Source organism: Scyliorhinus torazame, chromosome 2 (genome assembly GCF_047496885.1).
Source record: "Scyliorhinus torazame isolate Kashiwa2021f chromosome 2, sScyTor2.1, whole genome shotgun sequence".
Classification (NCBI taxonomy): domain Eukaryota; kingdom Metazoa; phylum Chordata; class Chondrichthyes; order Carcharhiniformes; family Scyliorhinidae; genus Scyliorhinus; species Scyliorhinus torazame.
In genome coordinates this window covers 151,914,234-151,934,745 of record NC_092708.1, presented here as the reverse complement: position 1 = coordinate 151,934,745, position 20,512 = coordinate 151,914,234, and the positions used below count along the sequence as shown (strand labels likewise).

The 20,512-nt window shown below is 50.2% G+C and overlaps 1 protein-coding gene across 4 annotated transcripts in view; it reads right to left on the bottom strand.

Moving 5' to 3' along the window:
- glsa (glutaminase a) overlaps positions 1 to 20,512 on the bottom strand; it is a 202,922-nt gene that overhangs the window by 52,268 nt on the left and 130,142 nt on the right. For all 4 annotated transcript variants that reach the window (XM_072478420.1, XM_072478437.1, XM_072478429.1 and 1 more), the window contains one exon: positions 16,993 to 17,085. In XM_072478420.1, the coding sequence (XP_072334521.1) occupies positions 16,993 to 17,085 (93 nt within the window). The remainder of the gene's footprint in view (positions 1 to 16,992; positions 17,086 to 20,512) is intronic.

Below are 20,512 nucleotides of genomic sequence, written 5' to 3'. Positions count from 1 at the left end.
GGAAGGCGGTGCGCCAACTGAGACGAGCAAAGGGTGCAGTTTATGAACATGGAGATAAGGCGGGTATGTTAGCAGGTCAGCTCCGGAGGGAGGCAGCGGCAAGGGAAATTCTTCAGGTGAAGGATAGGGCAGGGAAGCTGGTGGTGGCTCCAGTGCTGATTAACAAGGTTTTTGAGGAGTTTTATGAGAGGTTGTACAAGTCAGAGCCACCCGGGGGAGACCGTGAGATGCAGGAATTTCTAGATGGGTTGGAGTACCCGAGGCTAGGGGAGGGGGACAGGGCTACATTAGAAGGAGCAATAGTGGAGCAATTGGGAGGATGCAGTCGGGGAAGGTGGCAGGGGCGGATGGGTTTCCAGTGGAATATTCTAAAAAATTTAAGGATAGGTTGGCATCCGATGGTGGGGATGTTTGAGGAGGCGATAGGGAAAGGGGTGTTGCCGCAAACCTTGGGGCAGGCATCGATTTCACTGTTGCTAAAAAAAGATAAGGATCCGACGGAGTGTGGGTCGTATCGGCCCATATCACTTCTGAACGTGGACACAAAAGTGTTGGCGAAGGTACTGGCGGGTAGGCTGGAGGACTACCTCCCGAAGGTGATAGGGGAGGATTAGACAGGGTTCGTGAAAGGGAGGCAGCTGTTTTTGAACATTAGGAGGGTTTTGAACGTCGTTATGGCACCGGTGGAAGGGAAGGAAACAGAGGTAGTTGTGGCATTGGACGCCGAGAAGGCGTTTGATCGGGTAGAATGGGGGTACCTGATTGCAGTGCTGAAGCGGTTTGGGATTGGACCAAGGTTTGTGAACTGGGTAAAGCTATTATATAAGGAGTCGAAGGCGAGTGTCCGCACAAATAATATCAGTTCGAGATACTTTTCTCTCCACCGTGGGACGAGACAGGGTTGTCCTATGTCCCCCTGCTGTTTGCACTTGCGATTGAGCCGTTGGCCATCGCATTGAGAAGTTCGGGAGCATGGAAAGGAATAGTGCGGGGGGGGGGGGGCGGGGAAATAGAACATAGGGTGTCCTTATATGCCGACGACTTGCTGCTCGGAACCGAGTGCGTCGATGGGAGGAATATTGGAGCTACTGCGGGTATTTGGGTCTTTCTCGGGGTACAAGCTGAACCTGGACAAGAGTGAGTACTTTGTGGTGTCTCGGCCAGGGGTGGGGGCAAGGGAGGGGAGGCTGCCATTCCGTAGAGCAGGGACTCATTTTAGGTATCTGGGGGTGCAGGTTGCCCGGGAAAGGGGGAGGCTTCGCAGGTACAACATCAGTAGTTTGGTGGGGAGAGCGAAAGCCGATCTGGCAAGGTGGGTCGGCCTTCCTCTGTCACTAGCAGGTCGGGTACAGGCGGTTAAAATGAATGTGTTGCCACGATTCCTGTTTATTTTTCAATGCCTACCGATGTTCCTGCCAAAGTCTTTTTTCAGGGAGATTGAGGGAAGGATTGCCTCATTCATATGGGGAGGGAAGGTGGTCAGAGTGAGAAAGGTGCTGCTACAGAGGGGAAGGCAGGCAGGGGGTTTGGGTCTCCCGAACCTGTTGTACTTCTACTGGGCGGCAAATGTGGAGAAGGTGCGGAGCTGGGTCAGAGGGGTTGATTCTCAGTGGGGTTGATTCTCAGTGGGTCAGAATGGAGGAGTTTGTGCAGGGGGTCGGGGCTGAAGGCACTAGCAACAGCGCCGCTCCAGATAGCTCCAGGGAAATATTCAGGGAGTCCGGTAATAATAGCTTCATTGAAAATCTGGAGGCAGTTTCGCCAACACTTCGGGTTGGGTTTAGGGCCAAGGGAAATGCCGATTCGGGGGAACCACAGATTTGAGCCAGGGAGGTGGGATGGAAGTTTTCGGAAATGGGAAGAGAAGGGGATTAAGACACTAAAAGATTTGTTTCTTCGGGGTCGGTTTGCAGGATTGAGGGAGCTGGAAGCGAAGTATGGGCTCGAGCAGGGAGAAAGTGTTTAGGTACATGCAGGTTCTGGATTTTGCCAGGAAGGAGATAGAGCTTCCCAGAGGAACCGGCCTCCACACTGCTGGAGGAGGTGTTGACGACAAGGGGACTGGAGAAGGGGGCAGTGTCAGCTATTTTGGAAGAGGATAAGGCACCACTGGAAGGGACATATGAACGTGATTAGCCGGGGGGCGGGCCCCCCCCCCCGCTAATCACGTTCATATGTTTTGCTCCTGTCCAAAGCTAGGGGAGTACCGGAAGGTGTTGTTTAGGGTAATTTCCAAGGTGGTGCGTGAAACTGGACCCGGGTCCCAAGGAGGCCATATTCGGGGTGTCGGACCAGCCAGGGTTGGAAACGGGTGCGGAGGCAGATAACATAGCCTTCGCCTCGTTGATCGCCCGAAGGCGGATCCTGCTGGGATGGAGAGCAGCCTCTCCACCCAGTGCACTGGCGTGGCTGGGGGACCTGTTGGAATACTTGACCCTTGAGAAGGTCAAGTTCGAACTGAGGGGAAGCTCGGAGGGGTTCTACAAGTCATGGGCACTTTATTGTGCACTTTCAAGAACTGGATAACATTGAACATTAGTTTTGGGGGGGGGGGGGGCTGTGTAGATCAAGGGTGACTCTGGGTAATCCCCGATTCCTTTTTGTCATTTGTTTATGTAAACATGCGGGCTGATGTTTGGGGGTTGGTGGGCGGATGGGATCGTTGTTATTATGGGGATTGACATATCTTGATTATTGTTCATTGTTGATGGGTGCAAATGCGGGAGAAAATGTGAAAAAGGAGAATAAAAATAAAATTTTAAGAAAGAAAAAAGGAGACTTTTGTATGGTCTAGAAGGGTGGGAACAGTCAAAACTCTTGGAGTATAAAGAAAGTAGGAAGGTACTGAAGAGGGAAATTAGGAGGCCCCAGTCCTACCTCTCTTCCCCCCCCCCCCCCCCCCCCCCCCCCCCCCCCCCCTCCCCCACAGCCCCACCGCAACTAATGGCAATCAGCTCTTTGAGATACACAATAAATAGCTGCCATCTTTGTTAAAACCCCTCAATTGCTCCATTCACTGCGTACTTGGCTTTCTCAAGGTAGAGGAACTCCATCAGATCTCCCAGCCACACTGATGCACTGGGTGGAGAAGCGGACCTCCATCCCATCAGCACTCGCCTCCGGGCAATCAGCAAGGGCCAGGACATAGGCACCCGCGTCTGTCTGCAGCTCCGTAGAGTCTGACATGCCAAATATGGCCTCCAAGTGGCAGGGGTCCAGCTCAATTTTCAGAATCTCCAACATGGTGCTAAAGGAAGAGACTCAGAAACCCACAAGCTTGGGGCACGACCAGAACATCTGCATTAGGTTGCCGGACCCCTGCACAGCACTCGTCCCCCAACCCTGCAAAGAACCGACTCATCCTGGGCCTAGTCAGATGAGCCCTCTATAACATTAAGTTGTATTAAGCCAAGCCTCGTACACGAGGAAGTGGAGCTTACCCTCCGCAGGGCCGCACTCCACATCATCCAACATCGGCCCCAACTCTTCCTCCTCCAACATAATCTGCCCATAGATACCAGAAATGCTCCCTACCTCCAAACTTGTGAGCGAAAGAACAATCTCCATTAGCGAGGTTGGCAGCGTCACAGGGAATGTCAGGAAGATCAATTTTGCAAAATTGCAAACTTATAAATGTCTAATCTAAAGTCAGATGGTGAGAGCCCACACCTCGCCAACAGTTCCTTTAAACTGGCAAACCGCCCGTCCAGGAACAGATCCAGGGGCAATTTAGCGTGGCCAATCCACCTACCCTGCACTTCTTTGGGCTACGAGGGTAAGGCCCACGCAGACACAGGGCAAATGTGCAAACTCCACATGAACAGTGACCCACTGCGCGCCACCATGCCACCTTGCAGACACAAGCTTTGGCCCTAACCCAAAATTTTCTAATACCGCTAACGAATACCCTTATTCTACCCAGCATCCAATGCACCAATTACCTCTGGTTCCGGCCCCTCAGAGGGACAGCACCACATTTAACAACCACTGCACATTAGAAGACAATTGCCGGCCTTTAACAAAACCCGTCTGATCCTCCTAAATAACTCGAGGGAGACCCGGCTCCAGCCTTAGTGTGAACACCTTCGCCAATATCTTAGCATCTACGTTCAATAAAGAAATAGGGCAGTACAACCCACTATCCACCGGGTCCTCAACCTTCTTTAAAAGAAGTGAATTGGACGCTTGCATCAGCATCTCAGGTAGGGAATCCGGTGTTACTTAATCCTCAGCATCTCCACTAATAACGGTAGCGACTGTCCTGCAAACGTCTCAGAAAATTCCACCGGAAATCTATCCGGCCCTGGGCCCTTAACCGCCTGAATTCGCCATATAGCTGTCAAGACCTCCTCTGCCCCCAACCGCTCTTCCAACCTTTCCTGCTCTTCCTCCTCCACCTTGGGACACTTAAGCCCTCCAAGAACTCTAATATACCTGACCCCTCCCCAGGCGGCTCCAAGCTAGAAAGGTTGCTATAGGGCGGCACAGTGGTGAGCACTGCTGCCTCTCGATGCCAAGGACCCAGGATCACTGTATATGTGGAGTTTGCACATTCTTCCAGTGTCTGTGCTGGTCTCACCCCCACAACCCAGATGTGTAGGGTAGGTGGATTGGTCACATTAAATTTTTAAAAATAAAAGTTCTTACAGAACGCTTCAAATGCCCCATTGACTAGGTCTGGTGAGGACACCATCTCGGCACCCAAGTCTTGGTGGGCGGCGCGGCAGCACAATGGTTGGCACTGTTGCTTCACAGCGCCAGGTTCGATTCCCGGCTTGGGTCACTGTGCGGAATCTGCACATTCGCCCCATGTCTGCATGGGTTTCCTCCCACAAGTCCCAAAAGATATGCTTGTTAGGGGAATTGGACATTCTGAATTCTCTCTCAGTATGTCCGAACAGGCGCTGTAGTGTGGCGACGAGGGGATTTTCACAGTACCTTCATTGCAGTGTTAATATAAGCTACTTGTGACACTAATGAAGATTATTATTATTAATCTCTCGGAGGGCCGCCTGCCTCCTCAACTGACAGGCCAGAGACGACTGGACTTGTCTCCACACTTGTATATAACCCTCCTCGAGCGCTGTGACTGGAGCACCACCTTAATTATGGATATAGATCAGACTTCAACTGCAGCTTCTTCCTGCTAGCTCAGAGCTCTGGGGTTGGGTCACTCAAGTATCTACCATCTACCTCCAGGATTTCATCTACCAGCCTTTGGCGTTCCGCCCTATCTGTATGTGTTTTATGCGAGATTATCTCCTTTCTCACCACTGCTTTCAGGGCCTCCCACAGAACAGAGGGCAGACCACCCCCGTTCTTATTTAACCCCACATATCATCTTCCACAGATCTTAAAGTCTGCCAACAACCGCACAGCCAGCCTCCATGCTGGACGTGGAGTCGGACCCACCTCTAATATCAAATCTACCAGATGTGGAGTGTGATCAGAGTTAATTATCCGGGAGTATTCCACTTTCCTCACCACAGGCAAAGGAGACCTTCCTATCATGAAAAAGTCAATCCGTCAATATATTTTATGTACTGGGGAGAAAAAGGAGAATTCCTTACCTCCAGGATGCATAAAATGCCATCAGTACCTTTGTTACCCCTGAAGGGGCCAATGACTTTGGCACTGGTGCATGTCCAAGCCTCGTATTGCGGCCAACAACCTCTTCATACATGCTACGTCATCCCAATTTGGAGCGCACACATTCACCAACATCTCCAACTTACCTTACAGCGCCCCAGTTACTATTACATAGAGTCATAGAATTTACAATGCAAAAAGGGGGCCATTCGGCCCATCGGGTCTGCATCGGCCCTTGGAAAGAGTACCCTACTTAAGCCCACGTTTCCACCCTATCCCCGCAACCCCACCTAACCTTTTGCCCACTAAGGGGCAATTTAGCATGGCCAATCCACTTAACCTGCACATTTTCAGGCTCTGGGAGGAAATCGGAACACCCGGAGGAAACCCACGCAGACACGGGGAGAAAGTGCAGAGTTACCACAGTTACCAGAGGTCGGAATTGAACCCGGGACCCTGGAGCTGTGAGGCAGCAGTGCTAACCACTGTGCCACCATATCTACCTCCCTGATCTGACACAACTCTACCTGCCTGGAACGAGACTATTTTATTTAAAATTGCCACCCCCTCCTGGGTCCTACGATCAAAGCTGGAGTTGAACACATGGCTCACCTAGCCTTTCCGAAGCCTAGTCTGATCTCTCCCCCGCAGGTGAGTCTCCTGCAAAAGCACCGCCATGGCCTTAAATTCTTCAAATGAGAGAAAATTCTCACTCATTTCGCTGGGCCATCCAACCCCTGAATGTTCCACCTCGCCTCACTTGGCTGGTCCAATTCAGTTTCTAGTCAATGGTAACCCATTGATTGCAGGCCTTTCAGCGATGGTAATGTATCGAATGTCAAGGGCGATTGTTGAATTCTCCCTTGTTGAAAATGGTCATTCAGCTCCTGATCTCATTACAGCCTTGGTCAAAAGAAAAAAGGAGGGGAGATGAGAATGACTGACCTTAACATCAAGACAGCATTTGACTGAGTGTGACATCAAGAAGCCCTTGCAAAACTAGAGTCAATAGAAATCAGATGGAACCCCTCTGCTGGTTGGAGTCATAGCTAGTACAAAGGAAGATTGTTGTGGTTGCTGACGGTCAATCATCTCAGCTCCAGGATATCATTGCAGGAGTTCCTCAGGGTCCTAGGCCCAAGCATCTTCAGTTGCTTCATTCAATGGCCATCCTCTATCACAAGGTCAGAAGTAGGGATGTTCGCTGATGATTGCACTATGTTCAGCACCATTTGCAACTCCTCAGATACTTATTTAGATTTGTCACGTGCACAGAGATTGATGGAAGAGGTTGATTGAGAGAATAGCCTGGCTGGGAGGGGTCTTTGATTATGTTGCCCGCTTTCCCAAGGCAGCGGGAAGTGTAGACAGAGTCAATAGTGGGAGGCGGGTTTGCATGATGGATAGGGCTGTGTTCACAACTCTGTAGTTTCTTACGGTCTTGGGCTGAGCAGTTGCCATACCATGCTGTGATGCAGCCAGATAGGATGCTTTCTATGATTCATCTATAGAAAATGTAAGAGTCTTTGTGAACATGTCGAATTTCCTTGAGTTTACTGAGGAAGTATAGGCTGTTGTGCTTTCTTGGTCGTAGTGTAGACAGATTGTTGGCGATGTTTACACCAAGGAATTTGAAGTCGTCAACCATCTCCACCTTTGCACCATTTATAGACAAGGGCGTGGACAACACTTTGCTTCCTGAAGTCAATGACCAGGTCCTTAGTTTTGTTGACATTGCGGGAGAGATTGTTGTCATTGCACCATGCCACTAAGAAGGAATGCATGTCCAAATGCACCAAGACCTGGACAATATCCAGGCTTAGGCTGACAAGCGGCAAGTAACATTTGCACCATACATTCAGAATGTTTGACACCTGCACCACATCTTCCCTTAGCCTATGGGCGGGATTCTCCGAACCCCCCCGCTGGGTCAGAGAATCGCTGGGGTCCGGCGTGAATCCCGCCCCGCCGCCAGCTGCCAAATTCTCCTGCGCCGTTTTTTTGGTGGGAACGGGGATCACGTCACACCGGTCGGGGACCGTTGGCAGTGCCCCCCCCCCCCCACCGATTATCCAGGCCCCGATGGGCCGAGCGGCCACCCGTTTTCAGTCGGTCACGCCGACGTGAAATACACAAGGTCCATACCGGCAGGACCTGGCTCTGAGGGCAGTTAGCGGGGTCCTCGGGGGGGCGCAGGGGGATCCGGCCCCAGGGGCCCCCCCCACAGTGGCGATCGGGGTCCACCAACCTGCGGGCAGGCCTGCGCCGTGGGGACACTCTTTCCCTCCGCGCCGGCCTCTGTAAAGCTCCGCCATGGCCGGCGCAGAGAAGAAACCCCCTGCACATGCGCAGGGATCACGGCAGCGTTTCTGCGCATGCGCCAGAACATGCTGGTGCTCCCGCGCATGCGCCAACTCACGCCGGCCGGCGGATGCCCTTCGGCACCATCCACTCCAGCGCCGGCCTAGCCCCCGGAAGTGCGGAGGATTCCGCAACTTCCGGGCGGCCCGATGCCGGAGTGGTTCACTCCACTCTTCTTTTTTTTAAAAAATATATTTTATTGAAAATTTTTCGATCACAATTTTTTCCCCTTACAAATCAAACATAACAAAAAAGAAAGTTTAACAGTGAAAAAATGGCTAATCAACATGGTAAACTAATCATTTAACATAAACTAAAATTTTCCACCCCCCCACCCCCCCTGGGTTGCTGCTGGTCATCTGTCTTCCCTCTAACATTCCCCTAGGTAGTCGAGGAACGGCTGCCACCGCCTGGTGAACCCTTGAGCCGATCCTCTCAGCGCAAACTTCATCTGCTCCAATTTTATGAACCCCGCCATATCGTTTATCCAGGCCTCCAGTCCGGGGGGTTTCGCTTCCTTCCACATGAGTAAAATCCTACGCTGGGCTTCTAGGGACGCAAAGGCCACAATGTCGGCCTCTTTCGCCTCCTGCACTCCCGGCTCATCCGCAACTCCAAATAAAGCTGGCCCCCAGCCTGGTTTGACCCGGACCTTCACCACCTTCGAGATCACTCCCGTCACTCCCTTCCAATACCCCTCCAGTGCCGGGCACGACCAAAACATATGTGCGTGGTTTGCCGGGCTTCCGCCGCACCTCCCACACTTGTCCTCCACTCCAAAGAACCTGCTCAATCTTTCTCCCGTTATGTGTGCTCTATGTAGCACCTTGAATTGAATCAGGCTAAGCCTGGCACACGAGGAAGAGGAATTTACCCTGCTTAGGGCATCCGCCCACATACCCTCCTCCATCTCCTCCCCTAGCTCTTCTTCCCACTTTCCTTTTAACTCGCCCACCAGCTCCTCCCCCTCTTCCCTCATCTCTCGGTATATCTCTGACACCTTGCCCTCCCCGACCCACACCCCCGAAAGCACTCTGTCCTGGATCCCCTGTGCCGGGAGCAGCGGAAATTCCCTCACCTGTTGTCTTGTGAACGCCCTCACCTGCATATATCTAAGGAAGTTTCCCCGGGGCAACTTATACTTTTCCTCCCAAGCTCGCAAATGTCCCATCTATAAATAAATCTCCCACCCTCCTAATTCCCAACTGGTGCCAGAGCTGAAATCCTCCATCCATCCTTCCTGGGGCAAACCTGTGGTTGTTCCTGATTGGGGACCCCACTAGGGCTCCCCGCGCACCTCTCCGTCTCCTCCATTGTCCCCAAATATTCAATGTTGCCGCCACCACTGGGTTCGTGGTAAACATTTTTGGTGAGAGCGGTAGCGGCGCCGTCACCAGCGCCTCTAGGCTCGTCCCTTTACAGGACTTACTCTCCAGTCTTTTCCACGCCGCTCCCTCTACCTCCATCATCCATTTACGAATCATCGCCACATTGGCGGCCCAATAGTAGTCGCCCAAATTCGGTAGCGCCAATCCTCCTCTGTCTCTGCTACGTTGTAGGAACCCCCTTCTTACCCTCGGGACTTTGCCTGCCCACACGAAGCTCGTGATGGTCCTGTCTATTTTTTTTAAAAAAGGTCTTAGTGATTAGTATAGGGAGACATTGAAATACAAATAAGAACCTCGGGAGGACCATCATCTTAATTGCCTGCACTCTGCCCGCCAACGACAGAGGCTGCATGTCCCACCTCTTGAAGTCCTCCTCCATTTGTTCTACCAATCGTGTCAGATTAAGTCTGTGTAAGGTTCCCCAGCTCCTAGCGATCTGAATCCCCAGGTATCGGAAGTTTCTTTCCACTTTCCTTAGAGGCAGGCCTTATATCTCTCTACTCTGGTCCCCAGAGTGTATCACGAATAGTTCACTCTTCCCCATGTTAAGCCTATATCCCGAGAAATCTCCGAACTCCCTCAATATCTGCATGACCTCTGTCATCCCCCCCACTGGGTCCGTCACATACAACAGTAGGTCACCTGCGTATAGCGACACTCGGTGTTCTTCTCCCCCTCTAATCACCCCTCTCCATTTCCTGGAGTCTCTCAACGCCATGACCAGAGGTTCAATTGCCAACGCGAACAACAATGGAGATAGCGGGCATCCCTGTCTTGTTCCCCTATATAGTCGGAAATACTCCGATCTTTGCCGACCCGTGACCACACTTGCCGTTGGGGCCCCATAGAGGAGTTTGACCCAACTAATAAACCCATTCCCGAACCCAAACCTCCTTAGCACCTCCCATAAGTACTCCCACTCCACCCTATCAAATGCCTTCTCTGCATCCATTGCCGCCACTATCTCTGCCTCCCCCTCCACTGGGGGCATCATTATCACCCCTAATAGTCGTCGCACATTGACATTCAGTTGTCTCCCCTTTACGAACCCCGTCTGGTCTTCGTGCACCACCCCCGGGACACAGTCCTCTATCCTCGATGCCAGTACCTTTGCCAGCAATTTGGCGTCCACATTCAATAATGAAATAGGTCTATAGGACCCGCACTGCAACGGATCTTTATCCCGCTTCAGAATTAGCGATATCGTCGCCTCCGACATTGTCGGGGGTAAAGTCCCTCCTTCCCTGGCCTCATTAAACGTCCTCACCAACAGCGGGGCCAAAAAGTCCACGTACTTTCTATAAAATTCCACCGGGAACCCGTCTGGTCCCGGGGCCTTCCCTGCCTGCATATTCCCCAGCCCTTAATAACCTCGTCCACCCCAATCGGTGCCCCCAGGCCTTCCACCTCCTGCTTTGTTCTTTGTTTGTTCCTCCACCCTCGGGAACCTTAATTGATCCAGGAACTGCCGCATCCCCTCCTCTCCCTCCGGGGGTTGAGACCTATACAGTCCTTCATAAAAGGTCTTGAACACCTCGTTTATCTTCCCTGCTCTCCGCACCGTAGCTCCCTTTTCGTCCCTAATTCCCCCTATCTCCCTCGCCGCTGTCCTCTTTCGCAGCTGATGGGCCAGCAGGTGACTAGCCTTTTCCCCATATTCATACCTCCTCCCCTGTGCCTTCCTCCACAGCACCTCCACCCTTCTGGTAGTCAAATGGTCGAACTCCGTCTGGAGTCGTCTTCTCTCCCTGTACAGTCCCTCCTCCGGGGTCTCCGCAAATTCCCTGTCCACCCTTAAAATCTCCCCCAGTAATCTTTCCCTTTCCTTGGCCTCTGTTTTCCTTTTGTGGGCCCCAATGGAGATCAGCTCTCCTCTGACCACCGCTTTTAGTGCTTCCCATACCACTCCCACAGGAACCTCGCCGTCGTCATTGACCTCCAGATGTCTCTCAATACATCCCCGCACTCTTCCACACACTCCCTCATCCGCCATCAATCCCACATCCAATCGCCAGAGTGCTCGCTGCTCCCTTTCCTCTCCTAGTACCAGGCCCACCCAGTCTGGGGCATGGTCCGAAACCGCAATGGCTGAATACTCAGCTTCTTCCACCCTTGAGATTAACAGCCTTCCCAGAACAAGAAAATCTATCCGGGAGTACACTTTATGGACATGGGAGAAGGAGGAGAACTCCCTGGCCCTCGGCCTAAGAAATCGCCATGGATCCACTCCCCCCATTTGGTCCATAAACCCCTTGAGCACCTTGGCCGCTGCCCTTAGTCCTTTCAAATGCGCGAGCACTCGGGCCCTTTTAATCGGTCCATTCAGGCTTCTCACGTTCCACGTGATCAGCCTCACTAGGGGGCTACCTGCCCCCTTCCCATGTCGACTAGCCATCACCTTCCCTAGGCCAGCCCCGTATCCCGCCTCCGCGCTCCCACTCGCTCCCCAGGCGTCGCATTCCATCCCCGTCCACCCACTCTTTAGCCATTTCCTCTTTGATTTCCGCAGCAGCAACCCAGTTATTCCCCCCCCCCCCCCCCAGCTAGATCCCCTTCTAGCGTGATTGCTCCCCCCATATTACTTCCGCAAGTCAGCTGACTTCAACTGACCCCGGCTACTCCTGCTCCCTCCTTGATCCCCTCGTGTGGGGAACTCCCATCTGCCTTGCGCCTGTCTTCCCGCCATTATCTTTCTGGCGCGGGAACATCCCTTTATCTGACCCGCCTCTTGTGGCGCAGCTCCCTTTCCCCTCCCACTCCCATTCCTCATTCTCCGCCTATGTCCCTTCTTTCCCCCCTCACCAGCGCCCACATTTCTTAGTGTCTCTTCCCTTCCCAATTAACTTCTCTATTTACATCGACAATAACATTCCCTACAGTATCAGTCCCTCAGTTCCGATCCAATTTCTCCTCTTTAATAAAAGGTCCATGCTTCTTCTGCCGTCTCGAAATAGTGATGTCTCTCCTGGTACGTGACCCATAGTCGTGCCGGCTGCAGCATCCCGAACTTCACCTTTTTGTGTAACACCTCCTTGGCTCGGTTAAAACTCGCCCTCCTTCTCGCCACCTCTGCACTCCAATCCTGGTACACCCGTACCACTGCATTCTCCCATCTGCTACTCCGTACTTTTTTAGCCCATCTCAGGACCTCTTCTCTTTCTTTAAGGCGGTGAAATCGCACGATTGTCGCCCTAGGTGGTTCTCCCGCCGGGATCCGATGTGCCCCCTCCACCTCTAAGGGGCCCGCAGGGGCCTCAGCTCCCATCAGCGAGCTTAGCATCGTGCTTACATAAGCCCCGCAATCCGCTCCTTCCACTCCCTCAGGGAGACCCAGTATCCGAAGGTTCTTCCTTCGCGCTCTGTTTTCTAGGGCCTCAATCCTTTCAATGCACTTTTTGTGGAGTGCCTCGTAAGTCTGTGTTTTGACCGCCAGGCCCAGGATCTCGTCCTCATTATCCGTCACCTTCTGCTCCACCACGCGGAGCTCTGTCTCCTGGGTCCTTTGTGCCTCCTTGAGCCCCTCAATTGCCTGTAGCATCGGGGTCAGCACCTCCCTCTTTAGTAGCTCCACACACCGTATCAAGAATTCATCTTGCTCGGGCCCCCATGCCGCCTGGGCTTTCTCCGCCGCCATCTTGTTTTCTCCCTTTCTGTCCCTCTCGTCAAGGATTCCTCGCGCTGCAGCCGCCGCCGCCAATATTTTCCTCTTTCGTTGGGGGGGGGGGGGGGGGACACTCCCTATTCACTCACCCCACACCGGGTTTCGTCGCGCGAAAATTTCCCGTTGAGGCTCTTAAAAGAGCCCGAAGGTCCGTTGGAGCTGGAGCCGCCGAAACGTGCGGCTTAGCTAGTCATCGCCGCAACCGGAAGTCCACTCCACTCTGACGCCAGTACGGCCAGCCCGCCGGTTGGGGGAGAATCCCGGCCTATGTTTTGAAAACAATCCCAGTTTTTCCAAGTTCTCCGCATACCTGGGTCCCTCATCCCTGCTACAATTCTAAAATGCGTTTTATTCCAAACTTATTCAAACAGTTATAAAACATGAACAATCCAGGGAACATGTTCCCCATCTCACAATTCTACAGTTTGTACAGGTTTTGTCCCATTTTCACCCACCTCCCCGCACGATGTGGTATATCTGGATTTCCAGAAAGCCTTTGACAAGGTGCCACACAAAAGGCTGTTGCATAAGATAAAGATGCATGGCATTAAGGGGACAGTAGTAGCATGGATAGAGGATTGGTTAATTAATAGAAAGCAAAGAGTGGGGATTAATGGGTGTTTCTCTGGTTGGCAATCAGTAGCTAGTGGTGTCCCTCAGGGATCAGTGTTGGGCCCACAACTGTTCACAATTTACATAGATGATTTGGAGTTGGGGACCAAGGGCAATGTGTCCAAGTTTGCAGACGACACTAAGATAAGTGGTAAAGCAAAAAGTGCAGAGGGTACTGGAAGTCTGCAGAGGGATTTGGATAGGCTAAGTGAATGGGCTAGGGTCTGGCAGATGGAATACAATTTTGACAAATGTGAGGTTATCCATTTTGGTAGGAATAACAGCAAAAGTGATTATTTAAATGATAAAATATTAAAACATGCTGCTGTGCAGAGAGACCTGGGTGTGCTAGTGCATGAGTCGCAAAAAGTTGGTTTTCAGGTGCAACAGGTGATTAAGAAGGCAAATGGAACTTTGTCCTTCATTGCTAGAGGGATGGAGTTTAAGACTAGGGAGGTTCTGCTGCAATTGTATAAGGTGTTAGTGAGGCCACACCTGGAGTATTGTGTTCAGTTTTGGTCTCCTTACTTGAGAAAGGACGTACTGGCACTGGAGGGTGTGCAGAGGAGATTCACTAGGTTAATCCCAGAGCTGAAGGGGTTGGATTACGAGGAGAGGTTGAGTAGACTGGGACTGTACTCGTTGGAATTTAGAAGGATGAGGGGGGATCTTATAGAAACATAAGATTATGAAGGGAATAGATAGGATAGATGTGGGCAGGTTGTTTCCACTGGCGGGTGAAAGCAGAACTAGGGGGCATAGCCTCAAAATAAGGGGAAGTAGATTTTAGGACTGAGTTTAGGAGGAACTTCTTCACCCAAAGGGTTGTGAATCTATGGAATTCCTTGCCCAGTGAAGCAGTAGAGGCTCCTTCATTAAATGTTTTTAAGATAAAGATAGATAGTTTTTTGAAGAATAAAGGGATTAAGGGTTATGGTGTTCGGGCCGGAAAGTGGAGCTGAGTCCACAAAAGATCACCCATGATCTCATTGAATGGTGGAGCAGGCTCGAGGGGCCAGGTGGCCTACTCCTGCTCCTAGTTCTTATAAACCCTACATTGTCCCAATTCGGTGCGTATACATTCACCACCACCACCGGCATCCCCTCCAATAACCCACTCACCGTCACATATCCCATCCACACCCCACTTCTTTCACACTCACAAACCTCATCTGCTTGCTCATCAAGATGGCCACCCCCCCATGACTTTGAGTCAAACCCGGAGGAAAATAGCTGACCCACCCATCCCTTTCTCAACCTAACCTGGTCCTTCACGCAGAGGTGCGCCTCCTGCAGAAAGACCACCCCCGCCTTCAAACTCTGAGGCGTGCGAAGACCCGAGATTTCTCACCGGTGTCTCTCTCCCCTCCCCTCCCCCCACCCCCACCCCCCTGGGCTTCTGTTCACCGGCATTACCTGCTAGCGTGGCAACTCCTGCTCAAAGGCTCCTCCTACTGTACCTCCTAGCCTCTCCTCTTTGTTCTGTATAGAAGGCTCCCGCAGACCTCCCCCATCCAAACAAAGACACACCCCAAACCACAGGTCGAAGAAACATTGCCACAGGCAGCGGGGGAGACGGTTGTCCCCTTACAAACATTTCACCCCTGCTACACATTGTCGACCCAACTAAAAACCCCTCCACCTGGGAAGAAAAGACCCCCCCCCACCCCCACCCATTTCTTCCATATTCCAAAATTCCAGCTCCTCCGTCTCTCAATAAAGTTCAGTCTTCCCCAGTTTGTGCTCTTTATTAAAGTATTTGGCCGCTTCCGGGGTCTCAAAAGTAATATTCCCGGCCTTCATAAGTCACCCACAGTTTTGCGGGTAGAGCAGTCAGAGACTGATCTGCCGTTGATAAAGCATCGTTTGGCACGCCATTTTGTCAGTTCAGCTCTAATGCCCTGTTATATTCGGACCTTGTTCCCCTCCCATTCACAGTTCCAATTTTCTCTGGTCCACTGCAGGATCTTCTCTTTTTCCACAAACTCGGAGAGTCTTACAAACACCGCCCGTGGCGGCTCCCCAGCTCTTGGCTTCTGCCTGAGAGACCTGCGCGCTCTATCCACCGCTGGGGCCTTGTCCATCACGTCTGCCACCAGCCCTGCCAACATGGTCAAGTTGTACCTCGTGGCACTTGTGCCTTCCACTCCTTCAGGTTCTGCCTTCTTGACCTATTCTCTTGTTCTTCTTCCTTTGCTCTCAGCGTCTTGTAACGGTCTTTTAAGAGCCCCACCTCCACCTACAATGCCGCCGCCCGATCGCTGTGGTCCGACAACACCCTCTCCATCTCTTGTATCTGCGACCCCTGTGCCTCCAGACACTTTTCGACCCTTTCCAATCGATCCCTTCAGGGGTGCCATAACCCCTTCTTTGGCCTTCGATCAGTGCTCATGCATCTTTTTCCTTTGTTGGCTTAACTCTTCCCTGATGAAAGCCATTAACTGTTCCATCTGGGATTTCCGCCCATGCACCGGCCCTTCCCCATCCGCCATCCTTCCAATAACTGCCGCACCACAGGTCTTTTCCAACTCCTTGGCCAGGTCTTTCACCTTCTTCTGCCGGGTTTGGCAAACAGCAGACATGCCACACCTGGGGATCCTTCTCCTCCAACCTTCAGCTACACCTTTCCTTCTAAGTTTCTCCTGTTTTCGGGTAAAAAGAGCTCTTTTATGGGCCTTCGAGCAGGAGCTGCACAGTGTACGACCGCACACCATAGCCGCCACCAGAAGCCCCCCCCCCCCCTCCTACAATTCTAATAAATCCCCTTTAAGCTCGCCAAGGCTTTTACTTCCTTCCTAGAGTGTGGTACCAAGAGTTAAACACAATACTCCAAACTGAGGCCTAACAAATGATTTATAAAAATGTAATTCCTTGCTTTTATACTCTATGCTTCCATTTATAAAGGCACAAAAATAGTTTGATTTTGACCCAGTTGCTGAAAGAAATGGAGCACATCTCAAAGCAACCGAGTAATCGTTGTATAAACTACAAAATGATGCATCACCCTATTCACTGAACTCTTTCTTCCCAGTGGCATACAATACAGGAATGCATAACTGTTTACAGTTGTAATGATGTTACTGAGCAAATTACATGACCTGAAGAGGCAACTACAAACCGTAACTTGATTCCAATACCTGAAATATTACCATGTGAAACTCAGCATTTGCCAGATTATTTTAATTAAAGCTGTTCTTCCCTGTTTTCAGAGAAAAACCCAAGGCAATTGATGCTTCATGACAAAATAATTGCAATAGATTTGGCCCTTCTTGGATTTCATACATCTAACAAACCACCACACATTTTGGCAGTCAATAATTAAGTGTTTTTTTCCCAGAATAATTATAATTTAAAAAAATTTGTTTAAAAGGTTAAACTTACCCGTACTTCACCACCTTCCCTACGAGGATCATGTTTCTTTGCAAAGTGTCTCAGGTTATCATAATTATGAAAATTAAACAGCGAAACAAGATCCTAAAAATAAATTTAGGAAAAGCATCAATTAATAAACTGAAATATTATGAATACTTTCAAATCAATTAAGTTGGGAGTATTCATGCAAATTGTCCTTTGGTAGTATTTCAAGATAAACATTCACAGGGCACAGAAGCTTTAGCAATACAACGCAAACAACACAAAAACTGGAAACTGTACTCAACATCCAGAGGCCCATGCTCAATTAATTAAAATTTTTGCACAAAACATCTTTGAGCCTACAGAGTAATAGTACCTTCAGACACTGGCAGCAGGTGCTACTAAGACTATTTACAGAAAATGAGTACAAACAAATAAAGAATTATAGCAGGGATAGGCCATTTGGCTCCTTGAGCCTGCTGTGCACTTCACTAAGGTCATGGCTGTTTGTGCCCTCAATTCCACTTTCCTGCCTACCCCCGAACACTTCACTTATCCGTAGATCAAAAATCTATCTAACATAGCCTTGAATGGGCAGCATGGTGTTGCAGTGGTTAGCACTGCTGCCTGACGGCACTGAGGTCCCAGGTTCGATCCTGACTCTGGGTCACTGACCGTGTGGAGTTTGCATATCCCCCCCCCCCCCCCCCCCCAACCTGGTGTTTACGTGGGTTTCATCCCCACAACCCAAAGATGTGCAGGGTAGGTGGATTGGCCACGCTAAATTGCCCCTTAATTGAAAAAAAAAAAAATGAATTGGGTAGTGTAAATTTTAAGAGAAAAAAAATACAGCCTTGAATGTATTCAATGACCCCAACCTCCACTGGTTGAGGATGGCAAAGATTAATGACCCTCTGATAGAAGAATTTCCTCAACTCTGGGAACACCATATTTTTGAAAATCTGCCAACTAGTTCTAGATTCCCACATGAAGGAAAACACCCCCTCAGCATATACCATGTCAACCACCTTTAGAATCTTACATGTTTCAATAAGATCACCTCTCGTTAAAATTTCAATGAGTATTCCCAACCTGTTCAGATTTTCCCTCATAAAATAATCCCTTTGTTCCAAGAATCAACTTGGTGAATTTTCTGTGAATCGTCCCCAAATGCAAGAATATCCCTCCTTAAAGGTAACCAAACTGTATGCTGTACTCTAGGTGTGGCCTCACCAATGCCCTGTACAGTTGTAGAAATATTTCTCTACTTTTCTACTCCATCCCTCTTGCTATACCTACGTCACAACTTTTTTGTGATTAAATTATAAGGATGCGCAGAACTCTCTACCCCAGCATTTTGCAGATTCTCTCAATTTAAATAATACTCTGCTATTCTGGGGCATCAGGTGGGTGGGTGGGAGGAGCAAATGTTAGCATGTTGGGCCAAGTACTATCAACTGAAAACATTGGTAACTGAAAAATCCAGCCTATTTTCAAGAGGAGTGATTTTGCAATGACAGCTATCTGCTGTTGCTTTTGTAAAACTGGTGCATGGCAGCACAGTGGCAAGCACTGCTGCATCACAGCGCCAGGGACCTGGGTTCAATTCTGGCCTTGGGTGACTGTATGAAGTTTGTAAGTTCTCCCAATGTCTGTGTGGGTTTCCTCCAGGTGCTCCGGTTTCTTCCCAGTCCAAAGATGTGCAGGTTAGGTGGATTGGCCATGCTAAACTGTCCCAGTGTTAGGTGGGATTATGGGGTTACAGGGATAGGGCAGGGGAGTCCTAGTTAGAGTGCTCTTTCAGAGGGTTGGTGCAGACTTGATAGACCGAATGGCCTCCTTCTGCACTGTAGGGATTCTATGAAGTTGTATTTATTGAGCGCCTTTAATGTAATAAAACATCCCAAGGCTTTGCACAGCAGCATTATAAAACAAAATGTAACAACATTGATCCACATGATGTGCAATAAGGCAGATGACCAACAGTTTAGTCAAAGAGATAAGTTTTGAGACTGAGCTTATAAGAGGAAAGAAAGGGAGAGAATCGAAGTCCAAGCCTTAGGGACTAGGCAGTTGGAGGCACGGCTGCCAATGGTAAGCCAATTAAAATCAGGATTGATCAAGGAGGTCAGAATTGGAGCAGTGCAGCTTTCTCAGAGGGTTGAGAGATTCGAGGTGATAACCGAGATAGGGAGAAGTGAGGACATAGAGGAATTTGAGAGCAAGGATTATGAATTTTAAAAGTCAAGGCACTGTTTAATCCTTGGAGGCAAGGATTAATTAAGGATAATCAGCATGGCTTTGTCAAAGGGAGATCATGTCTTACAAATTTGATTGAATTTTTCAAGGCGGTGACTAGGTGTGTAGATGAGGGCATGCAGCTAATGTATTCTACATTGACTTCAGTAAGGCCTTTGACAAGGTCTCACATGGGAGACTGATCAAGAAGGTAGGAGCCCATGGGGTCCAGGGCACTTTGGCAAAATGGATCTAAAATTGACTCAGTGGAAGGTAGCTTTTGTGATTGGAGACTGTGCACAGTGGTATTCAATGTCAGTCCCTTGCTATTTGTAATGTACATTAATGATCTGGGCATGAATGTAGGAGGTATGATCGCACAAGACACAGAAAATGGTAGTGTGGTCATTTGTGAGAGGAAAGTCTTAGATTACAGGAGGGCTGGTTAAATGGGCAGAACAATGGCAAATTGAATTTAACCCTGAAAAAGTGTGAGGTGATGCATTTTGGGAGGAGAATACATAATGGATGGTATGACCATCGGAAGTACAGAGGGTCCTTGATGTGCATGTCCATAAATCCCTGAAGACAACAGGAGAAGGTGGATAAAGTGGTTAAGACATTGAACCATATAATCCCTACAGAGCAGGAGGAGGCCAGACAGCCCATCGAGTTTGCACCGACCCTCTGAAAGAGCACACTATCTAGGCCCACTCTCCCATCTATCCCTGCAACCCAACCTAACCTGCACATCCCTGGACACGAAGCACCAATTTTTAGCATGGCCAATCCACCTAACCTGCACATCCTTAAGACTGTGGGAGAAAACGGGAGCATCCAGAGGAAACCCACGCAAACACAGGGAGAACATGCAAACGCCATACAAACAAGCACCCAAGGCCGGAATTGAACCCGGGTCCCTAGCGCTGTGAGGCAACAGTGCTAACCACTATGCCAACGTGCCACCCTGGGACACATGCAATACTTGTCTTCATTAGCTGAGGCCTCAGAGCAGGGAAGTTATGACGGGCTGTGTAAACTTTGGTTAGACCACAGTGAGAGTACTGTGTGCAGTTCTGGTTGCCACACTATAGGAAGGAAGTAATTGCACTGAGGGGGTGCAGAGGAGATTCACCAGGATGTTGCTTCGGCTGGATCGTTTCCACCATCTAAAGAGACTGGGATGGGGTTGGTTTCCTTGGAGCAGAGAAGGCGGAGCGGGGAGGGAGGGGGGAAATCTGATTGAGGTCTATATAATTGTGAGGGGCATAGATGCGGTAGATAGGAAGGAACTTTTTTCCTTCGCAGG